General features: G+C 40.4%; 6 protein-coding genes across 6 annotated transcripts; all 6 read left to right on the forward strand.

The window, feature by feature from the left end:
* Positions 1–1,927: 1,927 nt before the first annotated feature.
* TIF5 (eukaryotic translation initiation factor 5) lies at positions 1,928–3,556 on the forward strand (the record flags this gene model as incomplete). Its single annotated transcript, XM_064826765.1, has 7 exons — positions 1,928–1,966; positions 2,045–2,129; positions 2,192–2,427; positions 2,488–2,763; positions 2,825–3,273; positions 3,329–3,431; positions 3,488–3,556. 7 exons carry the CDS (start codon positions 1,928–1,930, stop codon positions 3,554–3,556), a joined length of 1,257 nt encoding a protein of 418 aa, XP_064675822.1.
* A 749-nt stretch (positions 3,557–4,305) lies between these two features.
* Positions 4,306–5,885, forward strand: KRE5_8 (killer toxin resistant protein; the record flags this gene model as incomplete). Its single annotated transcript, XM_064826766.1, has 6 exons — positions 4,306–4,545; positions 4,622–5,060; positions 5,123–5,215; positions 5,269–5,444; positions 5,498–5,587; positions 5,643–5,885. The coding sequence occupies 6 exons, from the start codon at positions 4,306–4,308 to the stop codon at positions 5,883–5,885; spliced, it is 1,281 nt and encodes a 426-aa protein (XP_064675823.1).
* A 1,136-nt stretch (positions 5,886–7,021) lies between these two features.
* On the forward strand, positions 7,022–9,847 carry ATC70_007508 (uncharacterized protein; the record flags this gene model as incomplete). The annotated part of the gene is made up of 7 exons (XM_064826767.1): positions 7,022–7,465; positions 7,528–7,574; positions 7,646–7,712; positions 7,768–7,834; positions 7,888–8,054; positions 8,112–8,865; positions 8,931–9,847. 7 exons carry the CDS (start codon positions 7,022–7,024, stop codon positions 9,845–9,847), a joined length of 2,463 nt encoding a protein of 820 aa, XP_064675824.1.
* Positions 9,848–14,009: 4,162 nt separating this feature from the next.
* TRM44 (tRNA(Ser) Um(44) 2'-O-methyltransferase) lies at positions 14,010–15,938 on the forward strand (the record flags this gene model as incomplete). Its single annotated transcript, XM_064826768.1, has 1 exon — positions 14,010–15,938. The coding sequence occupies one exon, from the start codon at positions 14,010–14,012 to the stop codon at positions 15,936–15,938; it is 1,929 nt and encodes a 642-aa protein (XP_064675825.1).
* Positions 15,939–16,630: 692 nt separating this feature from the next.
* ATC70_007510 (uncharacterized protein) lies at positions 16,631–19,602 on the forward strand (the record flags this gene model as incomplete). Its single annotated transcript, XM_064826769.1, has 5 exons — positions 16,631–16,668; positions 16,728–17,693; positions 17,744–17,920; positions 17,974–18,167; positions 18,224–19,602. The coding sequence occupies 5 exons, from the start codon at positions 16,631–16,633 to the stop codon at positions 19,600–19,602; spliced, it is 2,754 nt and encodes a 917-aa protein (XP_064675826.1).
* A 209-nt stretch (positions 19,603–19,811) lies between these two features.
* On the forward strand, positions 19,812–20,303 carry ATC70_007511 (uncharacterized protein; the record flags this gene model as incomplete). The annotated part of the gene is made up of 3 exons (XM_064826770.1): positions 19,812–19,829; positions 19,897–20,087; positions 20,141–20,303. 3 exons carry the CDS (start codon positions 19,812–19,814, stop codon positions 20,301–20,303), a joined length of 372 nt encoding a protein of 123 aa, XP_064675827.1.
* Between the last annotated feature and the right edge of the window lie 737 nt (positions 20,304–21,040).

Genomic DNA, 21,040 nt, shown 5'->3' on the forward strand with positions numbered 1-21,040 from the left:
TCGGTTTATGCTGCAATATTTTCGGAAAAAAGTGTTCGCCTTGCGCTTGCGCATCTTACTCTAATTAGACACAGCCTTTACATAGATTGTACTACTCTATACAGCAGCCTATGCAACTGATTATAGCTATTGTTGCATGTTGCACTATAGAAAGCTATACTTTGCTCTAGCTTGAATGCTTGCGTTGGGCAAGCTCTTGCTCCATAATCACTGATTTACTCAAGGAAAATGACTTTAATAGCTTACACTATGCGCTTTTTGAAGATTAGATGTGAAATCAGCTAATGTAACTTTGCTGGAGAGCGTGTCCAACTATAACCTTTGCTCTGTTAGTCTGATTTACGCTTGCTCAATAGAACCTATATGGAGCCTTGCTCATGTATGATGAAGTTTTACTATTGGGTTTCCAACTATCACGTTGAAACCCCTCCATAGGCATCCCTTCACTGTGGATTTGACTTTTCTAGGATGCTTCACGTCTGTATCAACGAGGAAAATCGTATACAAGTAGAGAATATACTAAAATCAGCTTTTACTACTCGAAAGTTAACAAAAACCAGCCAAAACTGAATGCATTTGAGGCGTTATTTCTCGTATTAAAAGCCGTTTTAGACGGCCAGAATAGCACCATACAGTTGCTATTGTCTAGCACTTGCTTCCTGACGCCTTTGCTCACTTTTTTTGAGATCAGCATATGCAAAATCGCTACATTTTGGCCAAAAACCTCAATTCATATTTTCAAAATTTGCTCGCAGTACTTGTTTAAAACAATTACTTTGATTAATATTATTAAATTCGCTTTGAAAAGTACTCCAAAGATGCATTAGGGAGTACGGGATGAATATCACAATTTACATAGTCGAATCAAGCAAAATAGGTCGAATCGTGTTCAAAAAGTCTGAAAATCAACAAATCAGAAAAAAAAAAAAAAAAAAAAAAAAGATGAGCGGAGACTGACCCCATTTTGGCTGGTGGCCCATATTAACCAAACCACCCAGTCTCCTGCTTACCATGGACGTAAATTGATGTTTTTGAAAGCTCATGGGAGGAATATAGCAGATTGAAAAGTGTTATAGGTTAGCCCGACTACCTATGTTGCATCGAGGTATGCTAGGTTCAATTGTTTGTGAACTACTCGTGCGAATGCCAATCCTCAATGGGAGAAGCAACTGCCCTCTGGCAAATGATACTTTGGGGAGAAGCTTCGTTGATTTTACTCTTTGAAGTGCAATTTTCTATAAATATGCATTAGGCTCTCTGGGGACATACTACTTGAACATCTCCACTGTTCATCTTGACCTGATAAACAATGTCTGCGCACGCATATAATAAATAATCTAATGAGATTTCCTTTTGGAAATAACATAAATCAATCATTTTTCCAGTCATCTAACAGTATGTATTAGAGCTCTGCTTACTCTTCACTGCCACGCGATGTATTGATTACTCTTGTAAAGCGACAGCGGCGCTATTTTGGAAGCAATAAACTACATTGGATTACATTGATTAAGCTTGGCACTTTGGTTGTGCTCCTCTGAATGTAATGAATCATCAAATGCCTTTTAAACGGCGACTCCCTTTCTCTTGGAGGTTCAGTCAAAGCAAGGCATTGACAACAAGGCTCTCGTCATTGCATTTTAGGAATGTCATCGTGTTGCTCTACTATCAGTACATGCAGTCGTGAGTCAAGGGATTCAAGAGGACGTTTTGAAGGAGAAATCCAAAGTGACATCATCTGTCCTTGTTTACGCAACATTTCAGTAGTGCAATAGTGGTGTGTGATGCCACACACACACACACACACACACACAACATTTGTGGTCGTAGAAGGCGGATGCTAAATAATATAAAGCAAATTATCAAGATGTTTTCCCTCTTTCTCTTTTTTCTTAATATCAACGTAACAAACGTACGATACAAGTTCTTTATGGATATCAAAAGCTGGCTAAGAACAGTACTGCAACATGTAAGTATGCGTGATTTTGATATCATTGCAGGCCTCCATAAATAATATGACAACACCAAAGACTCATACGTAATGTAGTATCAAGACCCAGAGAGAACCTTTCGAGATGTGGATGCAGTACTACAAATGTATTTATCGCTGAAACCAAAGATGGACACTTACAGTACGTTCAGCTTCATTTGTTGATCGAGAATGCCGGCGTAACTTATACATTTTGCCTTGTAGCATCCAACGATGGGCATACAGAATTGTTGTTATGCTTACATGGTACAGTGCCTATTACTTATCGCTCTATTCCGTACAACATCCCGGTAGCTTTTTGGATCCCTAAAGAATATCCCAAGTCTTCGCCAATTCCATATGTGAAGCCTACTGCTAATATGTTGATTAGAGAAGGCAGACATGTTGATAAAAGTGGCATGTGTTATCACCATTATAGATCAAGTTGGTCAAGTGATCAAGTAGGTATTCCACCATGTCACTGTGCCTTGTACGTACGAGCTCATCATATTTGCTTACAGAAGCACACTTTCTTGGAGCTTGTTGCCATTTTACAGCAAGTGTTTGCACAGGAACCACCAGTATATACCAAGCCAACTAGCATTGCAACAAGCAATATGGGGTCGCCACAAATGCAACAAGAATCACTTTTGGATAGAGCTTCACCTTCTCAGCAAAGACAGTCGATGCCCTCTCAACCTATTAACAATGGAAGCCCAGCTATATCGCACGCATCACCTATGCCCAGATGGATGGGAGAGAGCACAGCGTTGTATAATATGAACCAAGGATTGGCTGTAAGTAGTGCGAATGTGAATGGATACTTTGACATGCTAATGCATCATCCACGCCTCCTAGTCAATGAACCTGAATACTAGCTTACCCAAATCAGCCTCACTTCCAGCCATTGCTACTATGCCCTATCCTCCATTACCACAGACATCAACATCAAGGCCAGGAGGCAACAGCAACGGAGCCATAGATAACAACAGTACACAAAACTACAATACTTACAGCATTCAGGAATCGCTTTACAGAAAAGTGACAGATAAATTACAACAATACAATCTGTCAGTCTCTGGTGATATGGATAGACTACTGCTTCAAAACCGACAATTAAATGAAGGCGAAATTAGCATTGATCAAGAATTCAGAGCTTTGACTGATATCAAGGAGCGATTGATATACAATAACCTGGTTTTGGAATCAAGATCAAAAGAGATTGTGGATGTTACTGAGAAAGTGAATGGGATACCCGATGTTCAAGTAGACGAGGCATTGTGTGGGACAACTGTTGTGGCCAATCAGTAAGTTGCCTATATGTCAAACAAGGGAGATGATGGACTGATCACAGATGCATAGGATTTTTGAGTTGGTGGCAGACGATAACGCTATATCTGATACGGTCTACTTTTTGGCTAAAGCATTGAACTCGGAGAGAATTGATCTAACACAGTTTATGAAGGTAAGACAACATTTGACACCTATGCAAAGCTCGTCGCAATTCATCCATACATATAGTACACCCGTATGCTATCACGAGAACAGTTTATGAAGAGAGCACTGATTAAAAAAATCACTCAAACTTGAATAAAATCGCTTTAATACACACATATATTCCTGTTTGACAGGTACACATTAAACAGAAACAAGCCATTAAATGTATTCCTATTCCAGGCATGTTTAAGAAGGGTGGATTCAGAGTCCTGTGTAACAATTAATGCGCATTTGATCAAGGTACGAGAGAGCATTCATTATTTAGGACTAGAAAATAGTGGTATCTAGCTCAATTTGACTACTAAAGCAGCCACTATTGCAGGTATTAACAATATGATTCAGTTGTTTAAATGCTACATCAATTTGCTTTGTAGACAAAAGTATTGATGATGCCCTGTTCAAATCCATTCTGAACAGCCTGGGCATGCATTGATTGGGCCAGTTCTTGAAGTTAGTTTTAGTGTAACATTTGAATGCGATGACCAACTGCCAGCAATCCCAGGGACATTACTATGTAAATCAACATTTCAAGAGGCAAGCCATGTCAGGAGCTTCTTGTTCGTACAGCCATTGATTGCGATACCACATAAATCAAGTTCGCAGCAGTTTTTAGCTTACTACGGTTACCATTGCTACTGGTGAAAGGACACGCACATCCCACTCCGACTACAAATATTGACCAAGGGTATCCCTTCAAACTCGCAAGCCACCCCCACCCTTATGTTCCATCTCGGAAACCTGGGTCTTTATAATTCCACTTGGTTCTTTCAATTTCCATCTCTTTTCTTATACATACTTCTTTCTGAATTAGCAAGGGTGGCCTATACAAATTACAATACAAGATGTCTGCATACAAAGCCTTATTAACTTCAACTTCAAGAGCTCGTTTAACCACTCACGCTGTGCGTTACCAACAAAAGACAACTGTCCGTCATTATAGTTCACCTTTCAAAGTGTTCATTGATACCGTCAAGGAGCAAATGGCAAAGGGCAAGGAGGTCAAAAACTTGCAAGATGAAGCTGGTAGATTGAATGACAGTGAGGCACTCAAGAAGGCAAAGGAGATGTATGAAAAGGCAAAGGTAATGTAGAGGCAAACCATGGGATTGGAGAGTGATAGCTGGAGAGATGCATGATTTTAACACCTTGAACAAAAAGGCTCAACAATCGGCTCAATCTGAACGTCTAAAGCAAGCAACTGAGAAATTCACAAAGGCTGCCGAGAAGGTGGGATCTTCTGTGAACGAATCCTTCAAAAAGGCAGCAGAAACTGAATTCGCAAAGGATACCTCAGAAAAGATCAAAAAGGCAGCAGAGACAATCAACAAAACTACTGATCCCCTAAAGAAGAACGAAACAGTCGGCAAAATTACTGATTCTTTCAAGACAGTGTTGAAGGATGACAGTGGTAGATATGGCGGTTTTGTTGACAAGGAGACTAGACGCAAGATGCGTGAGGAGGCACAAAAGACAACAGAGAGTGCTACCAAGAACGTTGCTGAAAACCCTGAGGCTGGTGCCAACATGGTGCTTCACAAAGATTCCAAGTGGAAGGAGAGTTGGACCAAGTTCAAGGAAGATAGTCCTATCATGCAAGGTAAGCATCTCTATAATAGGTGCTCTATTCGAGTTGGGCATTGACAGTGTGACATCCATTAGGTATCTTCCGTGCAAGAAGAAACTATGAAGAATCCGACAATGTGTTTGTCTCTTATTCCCGTGCTTTCACTGACCGTATTTCAGATACGTTTGGTAAGTTGCTGTGTTGGTAGCGTTGGTGGCATGGACACTCATCGTTCCTGTAGGCTCTATCTTTGAAGAGTCAGATCAAGCACAAGCCATTCGTGCTTTCCAAGCCATTGATCCTACATTTAACATGGACAAGTTCATGACTGATGCTCGTAAATACATTGTTCCTGAGCTCATGGAAGCCTATTTGAAGGGTGATGTGGAGACATTGAAATTATGGTGTTCTGAAGCAGTAAGTAGTCTAGGCAAATAGCAAGGAAACCGAGTATTGACTCGTATACATAGACATACAATGTTTTGACTGCTGTCATTCAAGCACAAATGCAACAAGGATTAATCAGTGATTGCAAGATTCAAGATTTGCGTGATATTGATGTAAGTGACGTGCTGCAAAAACCAAATTGACACGACACTGACTGTATCAAACTAGTTGGTTGCTGCCAAGATTTTAGAAAATGACGTTCCTGTGTTGGTTTTGTCATTCCGTACACAAGAGATTATCGTATTCCGTAATGCAAAGAGTGGCGAGATTGTTTACGGAAAGGAAGATCTCATTGAGCAAGTGACCTACGCCTGTGTCCTCACCAAGGAACCCGAGGATCTCAACAACCCTGTCACTGGTGGTTGGAGAATCATTGACATGGCCAAGCACGATTCCAGACCTGTTTGGTAAAATATCATATTCATTAATAGACTTTACACAACTCTCCTCCCCTCTCCCTCTCTCCCTCTTACACAATTGCCACCACCACTCTTATAAATCCGGCTATATATACAGATTTACATATTGTAGAATAAACAAACCAAAAAAAAAAAAAAAAAAAAAATGAATGAATGAATTTGTAATTTATACATATCCAAATAGCCTCTTTTTTTTGATATTTGATCTGTTATTACGTGAAATGCTCGGGTGCTGATTCCTCTCCATGGGTGCCTGCATTTCATCATTGATAGCGGCAAGTTTTACATTTGATACATAAAGTTTTTAAGATCACGAATGTGGGGTATTTGGATTTCAGGGATGGCATACTACTACAATTGGATTGTGTTTTCTATTATTATGACATTGGACATGTATAGAGCATGTGCCTCCACGTTATTTGAGCGCAAGTGCATTGCCTTGAGGTTATCAGCGACAAATGTGCTAGTGGCAGCCGAATGTGTATTACCAAGAAGCAAAGATTGGCATAGATCAGGCACTGGATTTCAGGAGATTACAGTACTGAGCATCCAAAGCAGCCATGACATGTCAAAGTGAGTTTTTGCACTCGGTTCAAGAAATGTACATAAAGTTGACATTTAAACTTGTCATTTTCAACAACGAGCTTTACTGCTACATATGAAGTAACCCGTATCTGTCGCTTTTTACCTCCACTTTAACTTTAATGAAACATGAGGAACTTTAATGGCTCAAAGCAGAGAGGGTGGACCCAACCGAGACAAAAAAAAAAAAAAAATCCAGCTGGATTGCAAGGTGGAATCTTGTGCTTCCAAACACGAACTACATAAAAGAGAACCCCCCATTTCTTGAGGTGGTGGGCGTACAAGCAGCTTGCTGTACATTGCAAATGAGCTTGGTGTTTCCGATTGGCGCAAATAATCATGCCATTTACAACTTATTTTGGTCTGCAAAATATACATTTCAGCATGTAGATGTTATTTTTCGCCTGTAAGGTTATCCCGTTGCGGGGTAGGCTTGTATCAAAACGAGTCTGATCCCGTATATAATTGGCATGTTTATTTTTGCAAGGCATTTCTTTCCTTCTCTTTTTCTCCATTTTACATCTTTTTAGAATATATCCAAAGAAAATGCATTATACACATGATGATTTGCAATCTCAAGGCTCTTTATCGTCTTCATCATCCGTTTATTCATCATCCACATCCAGCTCATCAGCAGATGATCATTTTTCAACCATTTCCTCCACGCAATACACATTGAATCAAGTATTGTCGAATCCCAAATTACTATGTGCATTCGAATGCTTTCTTCGACAAACATGGTCTCACGAAAGCTTGCTGTTCATTGAGGCAATTACACAATTAAAGCATGAGACAGACGCCAAAGCAGTTGAGGTCACACTTCACAGAATATACAAGACATTTCTTGCCAGAGGATCACCGCTGGAGCTCAATGTCACTACACAAGATCAGGTCAGAGAAGACATACGATCATTAGAATGGGCCATTGTAGACAGAGTCGATGCTGTTACTATTTTAGAAGAGACAGAAGCACAAGTTATTGACATGCTGGTATTACACATAATATCCAAATTTAGGCTTCTACAAAAAATACTAAACAGTATTAATAATAGAAATCTAAATTGGCCGAATTTATCCAAACAATGGATCTTCCAACTGGGTAAAGACAGAGTTACACACCATACGACATCTCGTGCTTTTGTATTTATCAATTTCGTCTAATTATCATAGAAATGTCAGTCCAACAAACATTACACATCAGCAAGTCAGTGTAGTCATCATTGGTGGCGGATTCACTGTAAGTCTATACATTGACACTGTTATATCACCTGTACTCATCATGCTTACTATAGGGATTTACAGTTGCCTCAATTCTCGACCAAATGCCACGTTTTTATGTTACATTAATTGACACAAAAGGTACATCACATATGACAAATTATAAATACATTTTTAATGACATCATGCTATAGATTCGTTTGAATATACACCGGGCATCGTCAAAAAGATTATCAACCCTGAGCAAACAAGCTCTCTCCGAGTTCGACATGATGCCTATGTCAAGAATGGCAGAGTCATCATTGGCTATGCAGAAGATCTCGCAAATGGCGGTAAATCAGTTACTGTCAATGGTGAAGTGGTATGTTAATTTTCGCCCCAGCATGTATAGCCTGACATTTGTTAATTACTATGCTAGATCTATTTTGATTACCTCGTTGTGGCCACGGGCAGCGCCTACTCATCGCAACTCAAATCGACTGATACTTCATCCTTGTATCGCATGTCTGGTTTAGAGGAATCTTATTTAGAACTCTTAAAAGCTCGCAAGGTCCTCATCATTGGTGGTGGCCTGGTCGGCTGTGAACTCGCTTCTGAGATATCCCAGCATAGGTTTCCTGGTGCTTACTCAAAGAAGGATGTTACCCTAGTGGACTCCCATACCAATGTTGTGAACCGCAGTGATCCTCGTCAACAAGCTGTAGCAAGCAAATACCTTCGAGATCTCGGCGTCACCGTTGTTTGCAACGAAAAGATCTTGGACTTTGACTCGTCCAATGACAATGTATACCTTGGTTCTAGTGGTCGCGTCTACTCTGGCTATGACAAGGTCTTTATCGCCACCGGTACTCGCCCTAACAGCAACTTATTCACATCAAGTGTGAGTGATAGCTCTCTTGACAACTGTCTGGATGCCTGGGGTCGCATCAAAGTAAAGGCCACTCTCCAAATAGATCATTACAAGTATGACCATATCTTTGCTGGGGGAGATGTCACCAATGTTGTTGAAGAAAAGACGGGTTATGCTGCTACCATTTCCGGTGTTTGCATTGCTCGTAACATCTGCAGACTCGTAAAAGGCAAAGCACCTCTTAAACAGGGTACAAAGGGCACACTCCCTGCTCCCCATAAGCCATTGCATGGTATGCTCGAACACGGCGGTATCGGAAAGCGTATGTATTCACTAAGCAAGATATCAATGATCCCATCACATCTAACATCTGTCTGATAAATATAGAAAATCTCAACTCCATTAAGAAACGATTTTCATTCCTTAATCCCTCTTGGGCAGCGCTAAAATATTTTGACGAACAACAGTTCTTGAAGATTGTACAGGGCCAGGGATCCATCAACTCATCTCAGGTCCTGGGCCGACTTCCTAGAAAACTGAATTTACCTGTCCAAGCACAACCACCGCAATTGCAGCACTCTAGATCAAAGTTTCAAAAGAGCAGCAGCTCAGTAGTAACATCTCCTCCCCCATCCATGCTCAGCAGAACCGCTTCTACCACAGTTCAGAGACAACCTAGCACATCCTCTAATGCAAAGTACGGCAGTGCTCCCAGTCTTCGACCTAGAAGCTCCAGTCAATCTCAGCATCAACTGTATACCAGTTACAGAGTAGATGCACTCAAACAGCAACCCAGACCATCTTCGAGTAACAGTAATTTAAAAAATAGATATGCTGCTGCCTCTCCTACTCCTGAAAGACGTAATACAGCACATTCTCAATCCAGCATCAGCAAAAGTCAGAGTACCGCCACTCCGGTGTCATCTGAAAAGAACGTGAAATCCTTGGAAGGTCTTTTGTTTGAACATTTCACGTATGGAGGCGAAGACATCCAATTGTTTGCCGGTGCCAATCAACCTGCTACCACTGCCAGCAGCCCTCATCCTACCACTAGATCACATTCATCTGCTAGTGTACATAATCCTTTTCCTACCACTACTACAATGGAAAGAAGAGAAATGAGCACAAAACGGGAATCACCACAACCCATGACATATGACAAGGATTTCCAGCTGTCTCCACCTCCTCCCAAGAGAAGAGCAAGTTTAACAACCACATTCAGCTCGCTTTCATGTTATGATTCCAAGCAAGCAGTTAAACTGACCAGATCGCCCTCATTCTCTTCGATTATTCAAAACATTTAAACTTTTATATTCAGTACATATGTCCATATTATAACATCCCAATCTTAGAAACATGCCCCCCCCCACCCTTCTTTCTCGTTCTCCGCAGCCGTTTTTGAAACAAGCTTCATTTCCCCACCTTATTACTCTTAATACCAACGTGTATACACTTTACAATAGAATTATTTATGATGTTTAGACTCTAATAAACAATTTTTTTTTTCAGGCAAGGGTTAGAATACTATTTAATTGACTCTGCAAGATGCAGTAGATCTGAGATGAATCCGTTAAAGCACTCTTGTTTTGGGCTTGTTGCAAGGTTGACATTGTATCACATACATACACGTTTGTGAGATGACTACCCGATCAGTTTAGTTATATAAGACAGCTTAGATAATGCTATGATATAATATATTTTCGTTATGAGCAAAAAAAGTGGGACGATTATTTCGACATTCATCGAGATACTACCACACTCTTTGCATGATGAGATGACAAACAAAAAAAACAAAAAAAAAAAATTGCCCATCTACTTAACATGGAAGAATGCGAATTTGAGCCACAAATAGTAGCATTATTTGAAAACATAACTCGCTACAAACATGTTTCTTGAGCCGCTTGCTTGCTGTGAATGCCTTAATTCAAAACCATATAGAAGGCAAGGATGGCAACTGAATTTATGAGGCTTTAGGGAATCTGATAGAAGTTTTTTTTTTTTTTTGTATTTTTACAAATCAAGTAATACTTTAATTATTGTAATCGCTCTGTTTCAGAAAAGCTTGGGTCAACTGGTTACACTCGCCAGGCTGGTTTCATGATCATGAGCATCCATGTGCCTACTCTTTCTTTGATGACTATTCGAATTTTCACATGTTTTATAAAATTTCTGGATAACAAAACATTAGAATGTTTCGTTTTCATCAGTTAGCATTGCCTTGGAACAAGGTAGCCGTCTGAATCTAATTGACATGGAGAAAACACATTCTCATGTAACCATACAAATCACACTTTGTACAACTGCCTTGATACATCTCCCTCTTCGTCCTCCCTCCCCCAAGACCCCTGTACACATCAAAAAAAAATGTTTCCAGATAAAGCAAACAACAATATGTATGGAACAAATATACAGATTCAGTGGTTGATATTTGTGGTGAAAACATAGAGGTACCCTTGCTTGTACCTTTTTTTCACGGATGATCTGACGCAAATGGAACAGAGGCATTGGCATACAGGGCGCACACCCCATTCGTTACGGATAGAATTGACCCAATGTAATTGCAAACTAGACCTCATTCAGCGCAGGTAATACGTTTCACTGCGCGACACTCGATCACCTACTGTAGTAAACCTTGTTGAGTTGGCTGTTCTATAACTGAGAGTTGCTACACTCGTTTTAGGTACATATGAGATGATGAACTATTACGTTTTAGTTGTTGCCAAGTAATACACTTACCTTGCAAGTGATAAAAAGCACATGTCAATTGCTTTTTCAGTCCTCAACCATGTAAACCTAAATCAATAAAGTTTGGTAAAACCAAAAGCGTTTGTCATCAAGCCAGCCAAGCATCCTGCCGGGGATCCATCCTTTTATTAAATAAATCTCGGCGGAATAATGACCAGAATATCCGTGTAATTGATCTGTTAAATCAATCGACATATGAAATGGCGTTTCCATCCAATGCTGTGGTACGCTGCTGTTGTAATTCTTGATGAACTTTGTAAGCTAAAGTGGCCGCATCTCGAATAATAACTATTCGTATACAGTGCTTCAACGGCGTTATATTGTATGCTCTTCCAGGTATTAGTAATTCTAGCGAGTGGTGTGAGGGTAAACTTTTGAATGGCTCTGAAGTCCTAATTTTCATTCTTGAGTAAACGCGATGTTACGGGACCTCACAGACAAACTAAGCCTTATAAACAAGTATGTAGGCGCAAACTCCCGTTAAATGAAAAGTAGCAGAGCTTACCGTGATGTGGTTGTTTGAGCCTATACCTCATACAGATGTTTGCTTTTGAAGTTGAATTTTGAGCCCATTTATTCAAGACAACTACGCCTAGCAGCTCTGCAAGAATGCTATGCTCACATTTCTAAGAAAGATTGATAATCTTGCAGCTGGTAGAAACCAGCCTACGTTCAAACGGCTCGCGCTGCCGCGGTCCTTTGGCTAACATCGCAAAATATAGATAGCTAAAATGTTAGAAGAGCCCTGATTGTTGATTGATAAATAATCACTACTCATATGAAATTTGATGCTTCAGATGGTTCTTTACCTTCGCTTCGCTTCAGTGGGGACCAACCTGCGCAGCAGCAGCTCGCGCTACTGATTGCTCTTGCGTATCTTATCAAAATTACTGCTAATTTCACTTCGACCTTCCACCTATACATAAAAACCTTTATATTATCTGTGGATCTGATCCTTATGTGATGCTCTACATTCATATACACGTAGGAATTTCATATACGGGCAAGTATCATGCAGGTATTATCCCTTTTTAGTCAAGAGTGTGCCTAATACAGCAAAATCTGAATGCATTTGAGCCGCGTTTTTCTCGCGTTCAAGGCCGTTTTAGATTGTCGGAATAGCACCAAGCAATTGCTCACATCTGGCAGTTACTTTCTGACACCTTTGCTCAACTTTTTGGGGATCAAAAAAACATGGCCAAAAATCGACCAAAAAGTATGAGGGGCACCTCATGGTTTTCATTGAAAATCAAACGATCGCATTTTTCACCTTGATAACGAAGACTTTTCCTATGGTATATCTTGAATCAAAATGTTTCTATCGATCCAATGTAGCCTCTGAAATCATCTTTGTGAGACTTTGATATGTAAAATTTCGACATTTTGGCCAGAAACCTCTTTTCATGTTTTCGTAAATTATTCAATAAGTTTATTCAAAACATCTCTCTTACTTGGTACCACTGGATGCGCCTTGAAAAGTACTCCAAGAAAGCTTAAAGAAGCATAGGATGATTATCATATTTTACTTAGTCAAATCTGCTAAAATAGTTCCATCAAGTCGAAAAATGCCAAAATTTGGCCAATCTGGAGTGGACTGAAATTCTGAGTTTAAATTAATTTTGGCTTGTGAATTACATAGCACTGTTGTTAGCCATACTATTTTCCTTGTATTTTATATTTAATAACGCCAGTCTATCAAAATACTTGTTAGATCAACTTCTTTCCTTTCTGAGCTTTAAAAGTGCCTAGGGAACATTGATTATGTTATGATATCAGATCAAAATGTTTTTGTGGAAATCAGGGAAGCCCCTAAATCCGCTGTTGTGGAGCCTATATATGCGAAATCTCGACATTTTGGCTCAAAACGGCATTTAATAGTTTCTGAAATTGCTTAATATGTTCATTCAAAACACCTCTTGCAATTAGTTCCATTGAATGTGCCTTCAAAGGTATTTCTAAAAAGCTTAGGGTTGTATGGAATAATCATTGCAAATTATATAGTCGAATCTCGCAAAAGAAATGAACCAAGCTGAAACAGAAAGTGATTGTCCGAGATTTAATTGGTTCCAGCAGCAGCAGGTTAGCTGGCATAAATGATGGTGCTTTTCTTATGAAGGCTTTATGTTTATGATGCTCATATGAAAGGGTCGTGAACTAGAAAGTACTATAGCGTCTTACGAGTACTTCGATTTGCTTCATCTTTACATCTATTTAGTTTGTCGGTTTAATCATTGGAAATTGCTCATTTGAATGCAAAATGCGAGATGCGAAATCGCTATCTTTTTCTAATCAGTACGTCAAGCGTTTGTCTTGTTTTGACCAGCAGAAATTAACTTGAATTATTGTGAGCGTTTCGAAGCTGTCTTTTGGTCATCAGCGGATCACACCGTCTTTCAAATGTCAACAAAATGCGATCGATTTTTTGATTGCGTAAGTCCTAAATCCAGATTTATCTGCACCTGTTTCTATCTTACAGCGAACATTCAGATCCATGGCTCAATTTAAGGTCATGTAAATCATTTGATATATCAGATCTTACTTTAGGGCTATCATTGATCGGCGAGTTTACAACCGACTATTCTAACCATGTTGTGTGTCTCGTTTTTCATTTGATAGCTATCTCTCTGTGTTACTAAATGCATTTTCAGAGTTTTAAGTTTTGTTTAAATAAGGTTTAGAATCAAATTTTCTATTTTTTCACTTTCATTATCAACACGCATCATGGACCGACTTCCAAAAGAGCTTTACGCGTTGATCTTTTCGCATTTGACGCAACAGGAGAAGCTTCAATGTGTCTTGGTCAACAGGCGCTGGTATAAAAAGATCATGCAACTGGGCGTTCTCTTCTCCCCGCTAATGTTCTTATACGATCATCCCCAAGTCCTGGAAGCCATGGAGTACTTTGAACGCCATCCAGACATGGCACACCAAATCAATGAACTCATCTACAACGACCGGGATTCTCCAGATGATGAGCAGTTTGTCAGGTTTCCAGTCTTTTTCAACAATCTCAAGACATTGAAATTCAAAGTAGAAGCTTCTGCTGACATTGGTAAATTGCCTGTGCTAGAAGGAGAGGATGCTGTATTGAGATTTCAAATCTGGAGTTCAACACTGCGTTCTCTTACAGAGGTCAACATGTGCATTCATCCATTGACCAGCTACATTCTCAGCAAACCATGCCATCATCTCACAAGTCTGTCGTTGCAATACTATGAACCTCATTACTACAATAATCTATGGGAAACGAATGTAAAAGGAACAAAGGACAAGCTTATCGCCAATTTGAAAAATGCATCTCAACTTACATCGCTCACGTTGATTGGCGTGCATCTAACCATGTATGATTTCGAATTGATTCATCAAAAGCTGCCAGCACTGAAAAAGCTGATCCTCCACAAATTTACATTTCGGCTGAACGATACACTGGATTACCCCTATGCAAATCCTCAACAGGTCTTGGATTCCGGGAATGCGGTTATTTTTGCTGATCCTGCTCCAGCACCGTCTCTGGAGCATTTGGAGATCCTCATGTTCTACGACGACAACTTGGAATTTCAAGATGCGGAGGTTACTTTTGAATGGCTCAAATACTTTGGGAAAAAGTACGAGAGCCTCTTACATTTTACCCTGAGCTTTGTTACGGACGATCTTCAGCACACCATGTACGACAAACAGCTAAGCGAGGAGCACCTGCTTCCCATTCTCAGAGCCAACACAAAAATGGAGACGTTTGACTTTCCATTCACGCCCATCACACCAGACATGGTCGGTATCATGGATGCTAATGGGACACAGTTGAAGCGCGTTGTTGTTTCAGCGTATCTGGATGATTTGGAGTCTCAGTTGAAAGCATTAGCGCAGTCAGATCAAAGAAACTCTATCACCTCTGTCAAGATCACTCTTCACGACAGCACTGAGTTTGATCCAGATGGCCAGGCTGCAGTATATGACGGCCGGAAGCCACGACCTGTTCTCGACACCTATGGCGACTTTATTACGAAACCACTCAAGCACTTTCCAAAGCTTACTCACTTGGATGTGAACGGTGACAAGCAGATTATCAGTGTCGCCTGGTTGCCCAAATTCTTGGCGTATTTCAAGCATCTCACCAGCCTCAGATTGCATAACATCCTATACACCGAAGCATTTGGAAGCCAACCTTTTGTAGAGTCTCATGTCAAGGACATCAATCTCGACAATTTCGTCTTTCCAAGCGTTCTTGCCTTGGAGCCGTGCTGTGAACAGCTGTCCAAGATGCTTCGTCTGTGCCCTCATTTGGAGAGCTTTGCAATCGAGTCCTGTTTCTTTGGTTTGTTTCCACAGGAAGACGTAGAAGTTTTTGGAGGATCGTATTACGCTTTGCCCGAAGATGAAGACGAACACAGATCGCAGCGTATGATCACTTTGAAGCTCGATTTCAGACAAAACAAAAAGTTAAAGAAGATTGATCTTGATTTCAGCGATAAATATTTGTATGTCTGCGTTTACAGAAACAACGACACTCACTACACCTTATATCAGGCTCAAATGGACAAGGGAGGTAAGCTCGCCAAAGTCAAAAGATCTGTGCCCACAACCGAGTATTACGCGACACTCTATCTGAATGATAGTCCAGTAACTATCAACAATACGCTTATCAGCCAGTAAGAATAAAAGCCTAACCTAAACTTATATAAGCAATGTCTGTATATCAAATGCGATCGTGGTGATGTAGTGAACAGCAGTAGTAACATTCTTTCATACGAGATAAACAAACACACAGTAAGGTGTTATTATGATAGATTTGTTGTCAAATGGCATTTTTAGAGCCTATAGCTGGCATGGACGCTCACATTAAATGAATCTATATCAAGAAAAATCCAAGGCATTCACTCAACTTCAAAGGCTGACATTGGTAACAACGTAGCAACGTAGCATGGTCATCATTTCGATCAAAACTAAAGAGACATTCCCGTGCAGTGTATACCCTACTGTTTGAATAAACAAAATGAAATGTATATATAAATATCCCCTTATGTACCCTTTTGTTTTGCGTTTATTTCGACTCCAATTCATTGTGTAGTCTTTCAAGAGAGAAGAAAAGATCGACCCCTATTATTACACTAGCACACATTGAACCCCTATATTTAGATACACTTTTTTTTTTTTGCCTCCAAGTCTTGGGTTTTCTCAACATCATTCTTTTCTCTCTTCTATTAGATAATTAAGCCAAAATGGCCACCATCGAAACAGCATACTATGTACCAACGTTTCTAGGGTTGTCAACGACATTTGGCATCTCTTGCGCAGTCTCTGCAACTTGTATTATAGCGTTTGAAATTTGTAAAAGATCAGACTCAATGAAGTGCTTGTTTTCACCTCGCACACAGCTACTCAAGTAATGTATCTATTTGCTCAGAGTCGCTGTATGTGCGTCTAACACCTTGTAAACTATAGAAACGCAGTGCCAAAGCAGCCATCTCACTTGTTTGCATGGATCACATCAACATTGTATATTGACGAGAAGGAATACATTAACAAAGTTGGGCTTGACGCTACAATGCACATACGGTTTTTGCGCATGGTCGTTCATTTCTTAACAGTGCAGTCGTTATTCGTATGTCCCATCCTACTCGCTCTACATTGGACAGGTGCGTCAGCCTCGTTAGACAAATCTGATTTGGCAAGCGAGTTTACATCGTTGGCAAAGAACGAAACAAGCGACTACAGCGCGACATCAGCGCATCCAACAAACAACCTGTACGGTGGGTTTCCTAGTGTACACAGCAACGATACAGATCATTTTCGTAGCAATTCCACCTTGTATTACTTGTCGATTGCCAACATACCCAACCGAAACCCCATCGTATGGGTGCATGTTGTTTTTGCATTCAGCATATCATTATCTTGGCTCTGGCTGCTGTTCGTAAACCACATCCACCACATTGATCTGTTACAGCAACAACCACTTACAAACAAACTGCATGAGAGGTCTGTGCTCATTACGCATGTGCCACATCAACTACGGAATCAGTCGACCCTGCAACAACACTTTGAACGTGCGCAAGTAGGAGACGTCGAGCATGTTACACTGGTATCCAACACAGCCATCAAACTGGTCGAGTCAGTGCTCAAAAAGAGAAGCAAAGCTATTGACAATTTAGAACGTTGGCTGATACGCATTGTTCGCATTGCACAGAGAAAGCATCAACTATTATCACCGAAACAAGAGACTGTGTGGTTCGACTGGTTATCTCATGTCAAAGATCAACAGATGGAATTGTCCCTGGAAAAGCAAGTTGTTCAAGTGCAAGAGGCTCTGGAAGAAATTGATGAGCTGGATAAAGAAATTGCTCGACTTCGAGACGTCAATCGATCGCCCGAGTACTACATGCCAACAGGCGCTGCATTTGTCACCTTCAAGTAGGTTCTATCAATGAAAAATGAGTTCAGGTACTCAACGCGTTGCTTAGATCTGCTCATTCTGCTCAAATATGTGCTCAGATTGTCACATCTTGGAAGCCTGGTGTATTTGATACTCGCATGGCACCTGAGCCAAGAGATGTGCTATGGAGAAGTTTGCTACGACGAGGACGAAAGAGTCGAGTAACAGGCACACTTCGGCAATGGGTCGTGCTCGCTGCAGTGTGGTAGGTATTCCAGCAGTGCATCTCAGCTATAGGATAGCCAACAACTTGAACAGGTCCCTTACTATATTTTGGCTGTTTCCCATCACATTCATCCTTGGTCTGACCTCTATTCAATCGCTCTCACATCACTTTGCCTTTCTACGATACTTCTTAGCATCTTCGTTTGTGGTACGATCCTTTATTCAAAATATTCTACCTACACTACTAGTGACACTGTTTATGAGTTTGTTGCCGTGGATCGTATTGGGCAAGTTTGTTCTGTATGTTGGCCTTGATCGAAAACTAAATGACTGTGTCCTGTAGAAATCTCCAAACAGCAAGACTTTGTCTCATACTCTGAGCTTGAAGATGCTGTGCTCGGTCGATACTACCACTTTGCCATCTTCAATGTGCTGATTGTATTTTTGCTGGGCACCACATTTCTCACTACTATGCTGGATGTGTTGTACGAACCCACCATGATCATTCAACTGCTAGCCAATGCACTGCCTCAAGGTGCTAATTTCTTTCTCAATTACGTCTTGTTCAACTCATCTACACATGCCATGGAGTTAATACAGCTTGGATCACAGATATTTGGCCATGTCTTCTTTACTCAGCCCATCTTCTCAAAGACACCGAGGCTCAGGCTCAAATACACATCGCCATGGTCATTTTTGTACTATTACTACTATCCAAATCACATTCTTGTGCTTGTCATTACCTTGACCTACTCGGTGATTCAGCCATTGATCATGATATTTGCTTTGTTCTATTTTGCATTTGCTCTTGTCGTATATAGACATCAATACATGTACTGTTATATCCGCCGATACGAGACAAATGGATCACGCCATTACCGACGCATCACTCGCTACACATCAGATGGCCTGTTGATATTCCAGTTTACCATGGTAGGTTTGTTGTACCTGAAAGGAGTTTTAGCCGCAGCCACGACGATTCTGCCCCTGATCATATTCACCGTATGGTTTAAAGTCAAGCTGAATCGCCTCTTTCAAAACCGCATCAAACACCCTTACATTGGCCGCTTTCAGCAAGTGGATGAAACAAACGATTTGAGAAGAAGAGAGCAAGAACTGCAGTCTACCTACTGGTGGAAACATGTGGATGACATTTGGAAGTTTTCGTACATCAAAGCCTGGTGGGCTGCGGGCAGATATGCACAGCATAGCAGTAACAATCAGTCTACAATGCATTTATCTACATTGGAGCAGCATCTACGGGAATCAACGTCAGTCGGGCAGTCAGATACAAACACAGTGGTGGCTGCTCCGTCATCGCATCATAAAAAGAGTTGCAGCACAGTAGACATTCGTGATACAGTGGACCACAAAATGTCATATCAGGAACACCACGAAGACTTGGACCATGAGCTGCTTGTTGACGACAAGAGCCTCGTATCAGATCATAGCGCAATTGCTGTAGAAGAGGATTGCACTGATCGATACCAGCGGTACCATGATTTCACCATCTATCCAGATGACTCGAAATCATACTTTGATACCTATGAGCATCCGGCTTTGACAGCACCTTTGGTATCCGATTTAATCTTACCTTTAAATCCAAATCTGCATTACTGGAACCTGAAAGAATGCGTCTATGTATCTATTGATACCATCAGGACACTATTTACAAAGCAAAGCCAACCCACAAGGTCATGCTCAAAGAAAACTCATGATTGATGTTGTACAAATATGAAATAAAGTAGCTTTTTCCTTCCTAAAGGGGTCAAAGACCATAAAGGCACTTGATCATCATTGGCTTTTATAAATATGAATAAACCTCCGTCTTTTTTCGCCAATCTATTACACGTAGCCCCCTTTCCTACACCTCCTTTCTTCTCTTTTTCTTTCCACTTTTTTTACAAGAAAAAGAAAACTATATACACAAAATGGAAAGAGTTAAAGAGGTAAGCTATCAGCTTTTACTGCAAAAAGAGAGGAGAGAGGATCTTCGATATTGATCCACATGAAAAGAAACTTGCTAGTCTTCGTGCTGAAGCTGAACAAGCCAACGCTCTCGCTGAAGAATATGAGGCCAAGATCAAGCAACTTGAACATGAACACACCAGCAAGGATCATGAGCTTTTATCTATTCAAATCCGTGCAAAGAATTTGGAGGAACAATTGGATAAAACCGAAGCTAAATTACAAACTGTCTCTGCCGAGTAAGTTGTTATACATCTATATTAGATTATCTGTGTCTCATGTTCCACACTAGATACAACGCGGCTGAAGCAAAGGCTGAGGATGCTGATCGCAAAGTTGTCAGCCTCGAGGCTGAATTGGCTGAAAAGGAGCAATACTATGAGGAGCTTCTTGAGAAGTACAACGGCGCCAAGTCCGAGTTGGATGAGTTGGCACGTCAATTTGATGAATTGTAAATTTCGACCAAAGGATATCATTTTAATATTTAATACATAAACTTACATTTGTGTGTATTTACTGATGTGAATCAAGTTTTCTGTGTTGAAGCAGATCAGTGATGTGGTTCTTGAGGGTTGTTCTTTGTGAGCATGATTTTAGGGATTAATAAGTTTTATTATTCTGAAACATGGGCGATCTCTTACCTAATGCCTCATTTCCAATGAAAACTCAATGTAAGCTAATAGCGTATCCCCTCGTTAATTTAAGATTAACGGCATGCGAGAGTCTAATGCTAGAGAACGAAAAACGGAGCTCAATTCACGTTGTGTATATTACCCCAGGCTTCAGGGACGAATCCTCGATATTAAACAATGTGCAAAGCACCAGTTGATAAAGAAGCCAGATGGTTTGCATAGTGAAGCAGCAGCAGTGAAGGCTTCTTTAGAATGATCTTCTTTTGAATTGAATCGATCCTTGTAGGCAATTTAACACATACATATTGTATTCTCGGTATCTTTGTTATGTTCATTTGAACAGAGCCATGTTAACATAACAAACAAACAGAGTGGCTTCCAACGAATGGGTACAAAGGTTGTACGACAGCCTTTCAAGACAATGACTCTTTCAAATTTCCAAACACCTTGGTGAGTCTAATACCAAATGACGAGTTTTCTTGGTAAAGTCAATTGTAAACTATTACGAGTCCACTGTAGTTTGGTTTGAGAGGTCATCTATTGCAGGATACATGAATGGC

This window comes from Mucor velutinosus (genome assembly GCF_035048745.1).
Source record: "Mucor velutinosus strain NIH1002 chromosome Unknown tig00001553, whole genome shotgun sequence".
Taxonomy (NCBI): domain Eukaryota; kingdom Fungi; phylum Mucoromycota; class Mucoromycetes; order Mucorales; family Mucoraceae; genus Mucor; species Mucor velutinosus.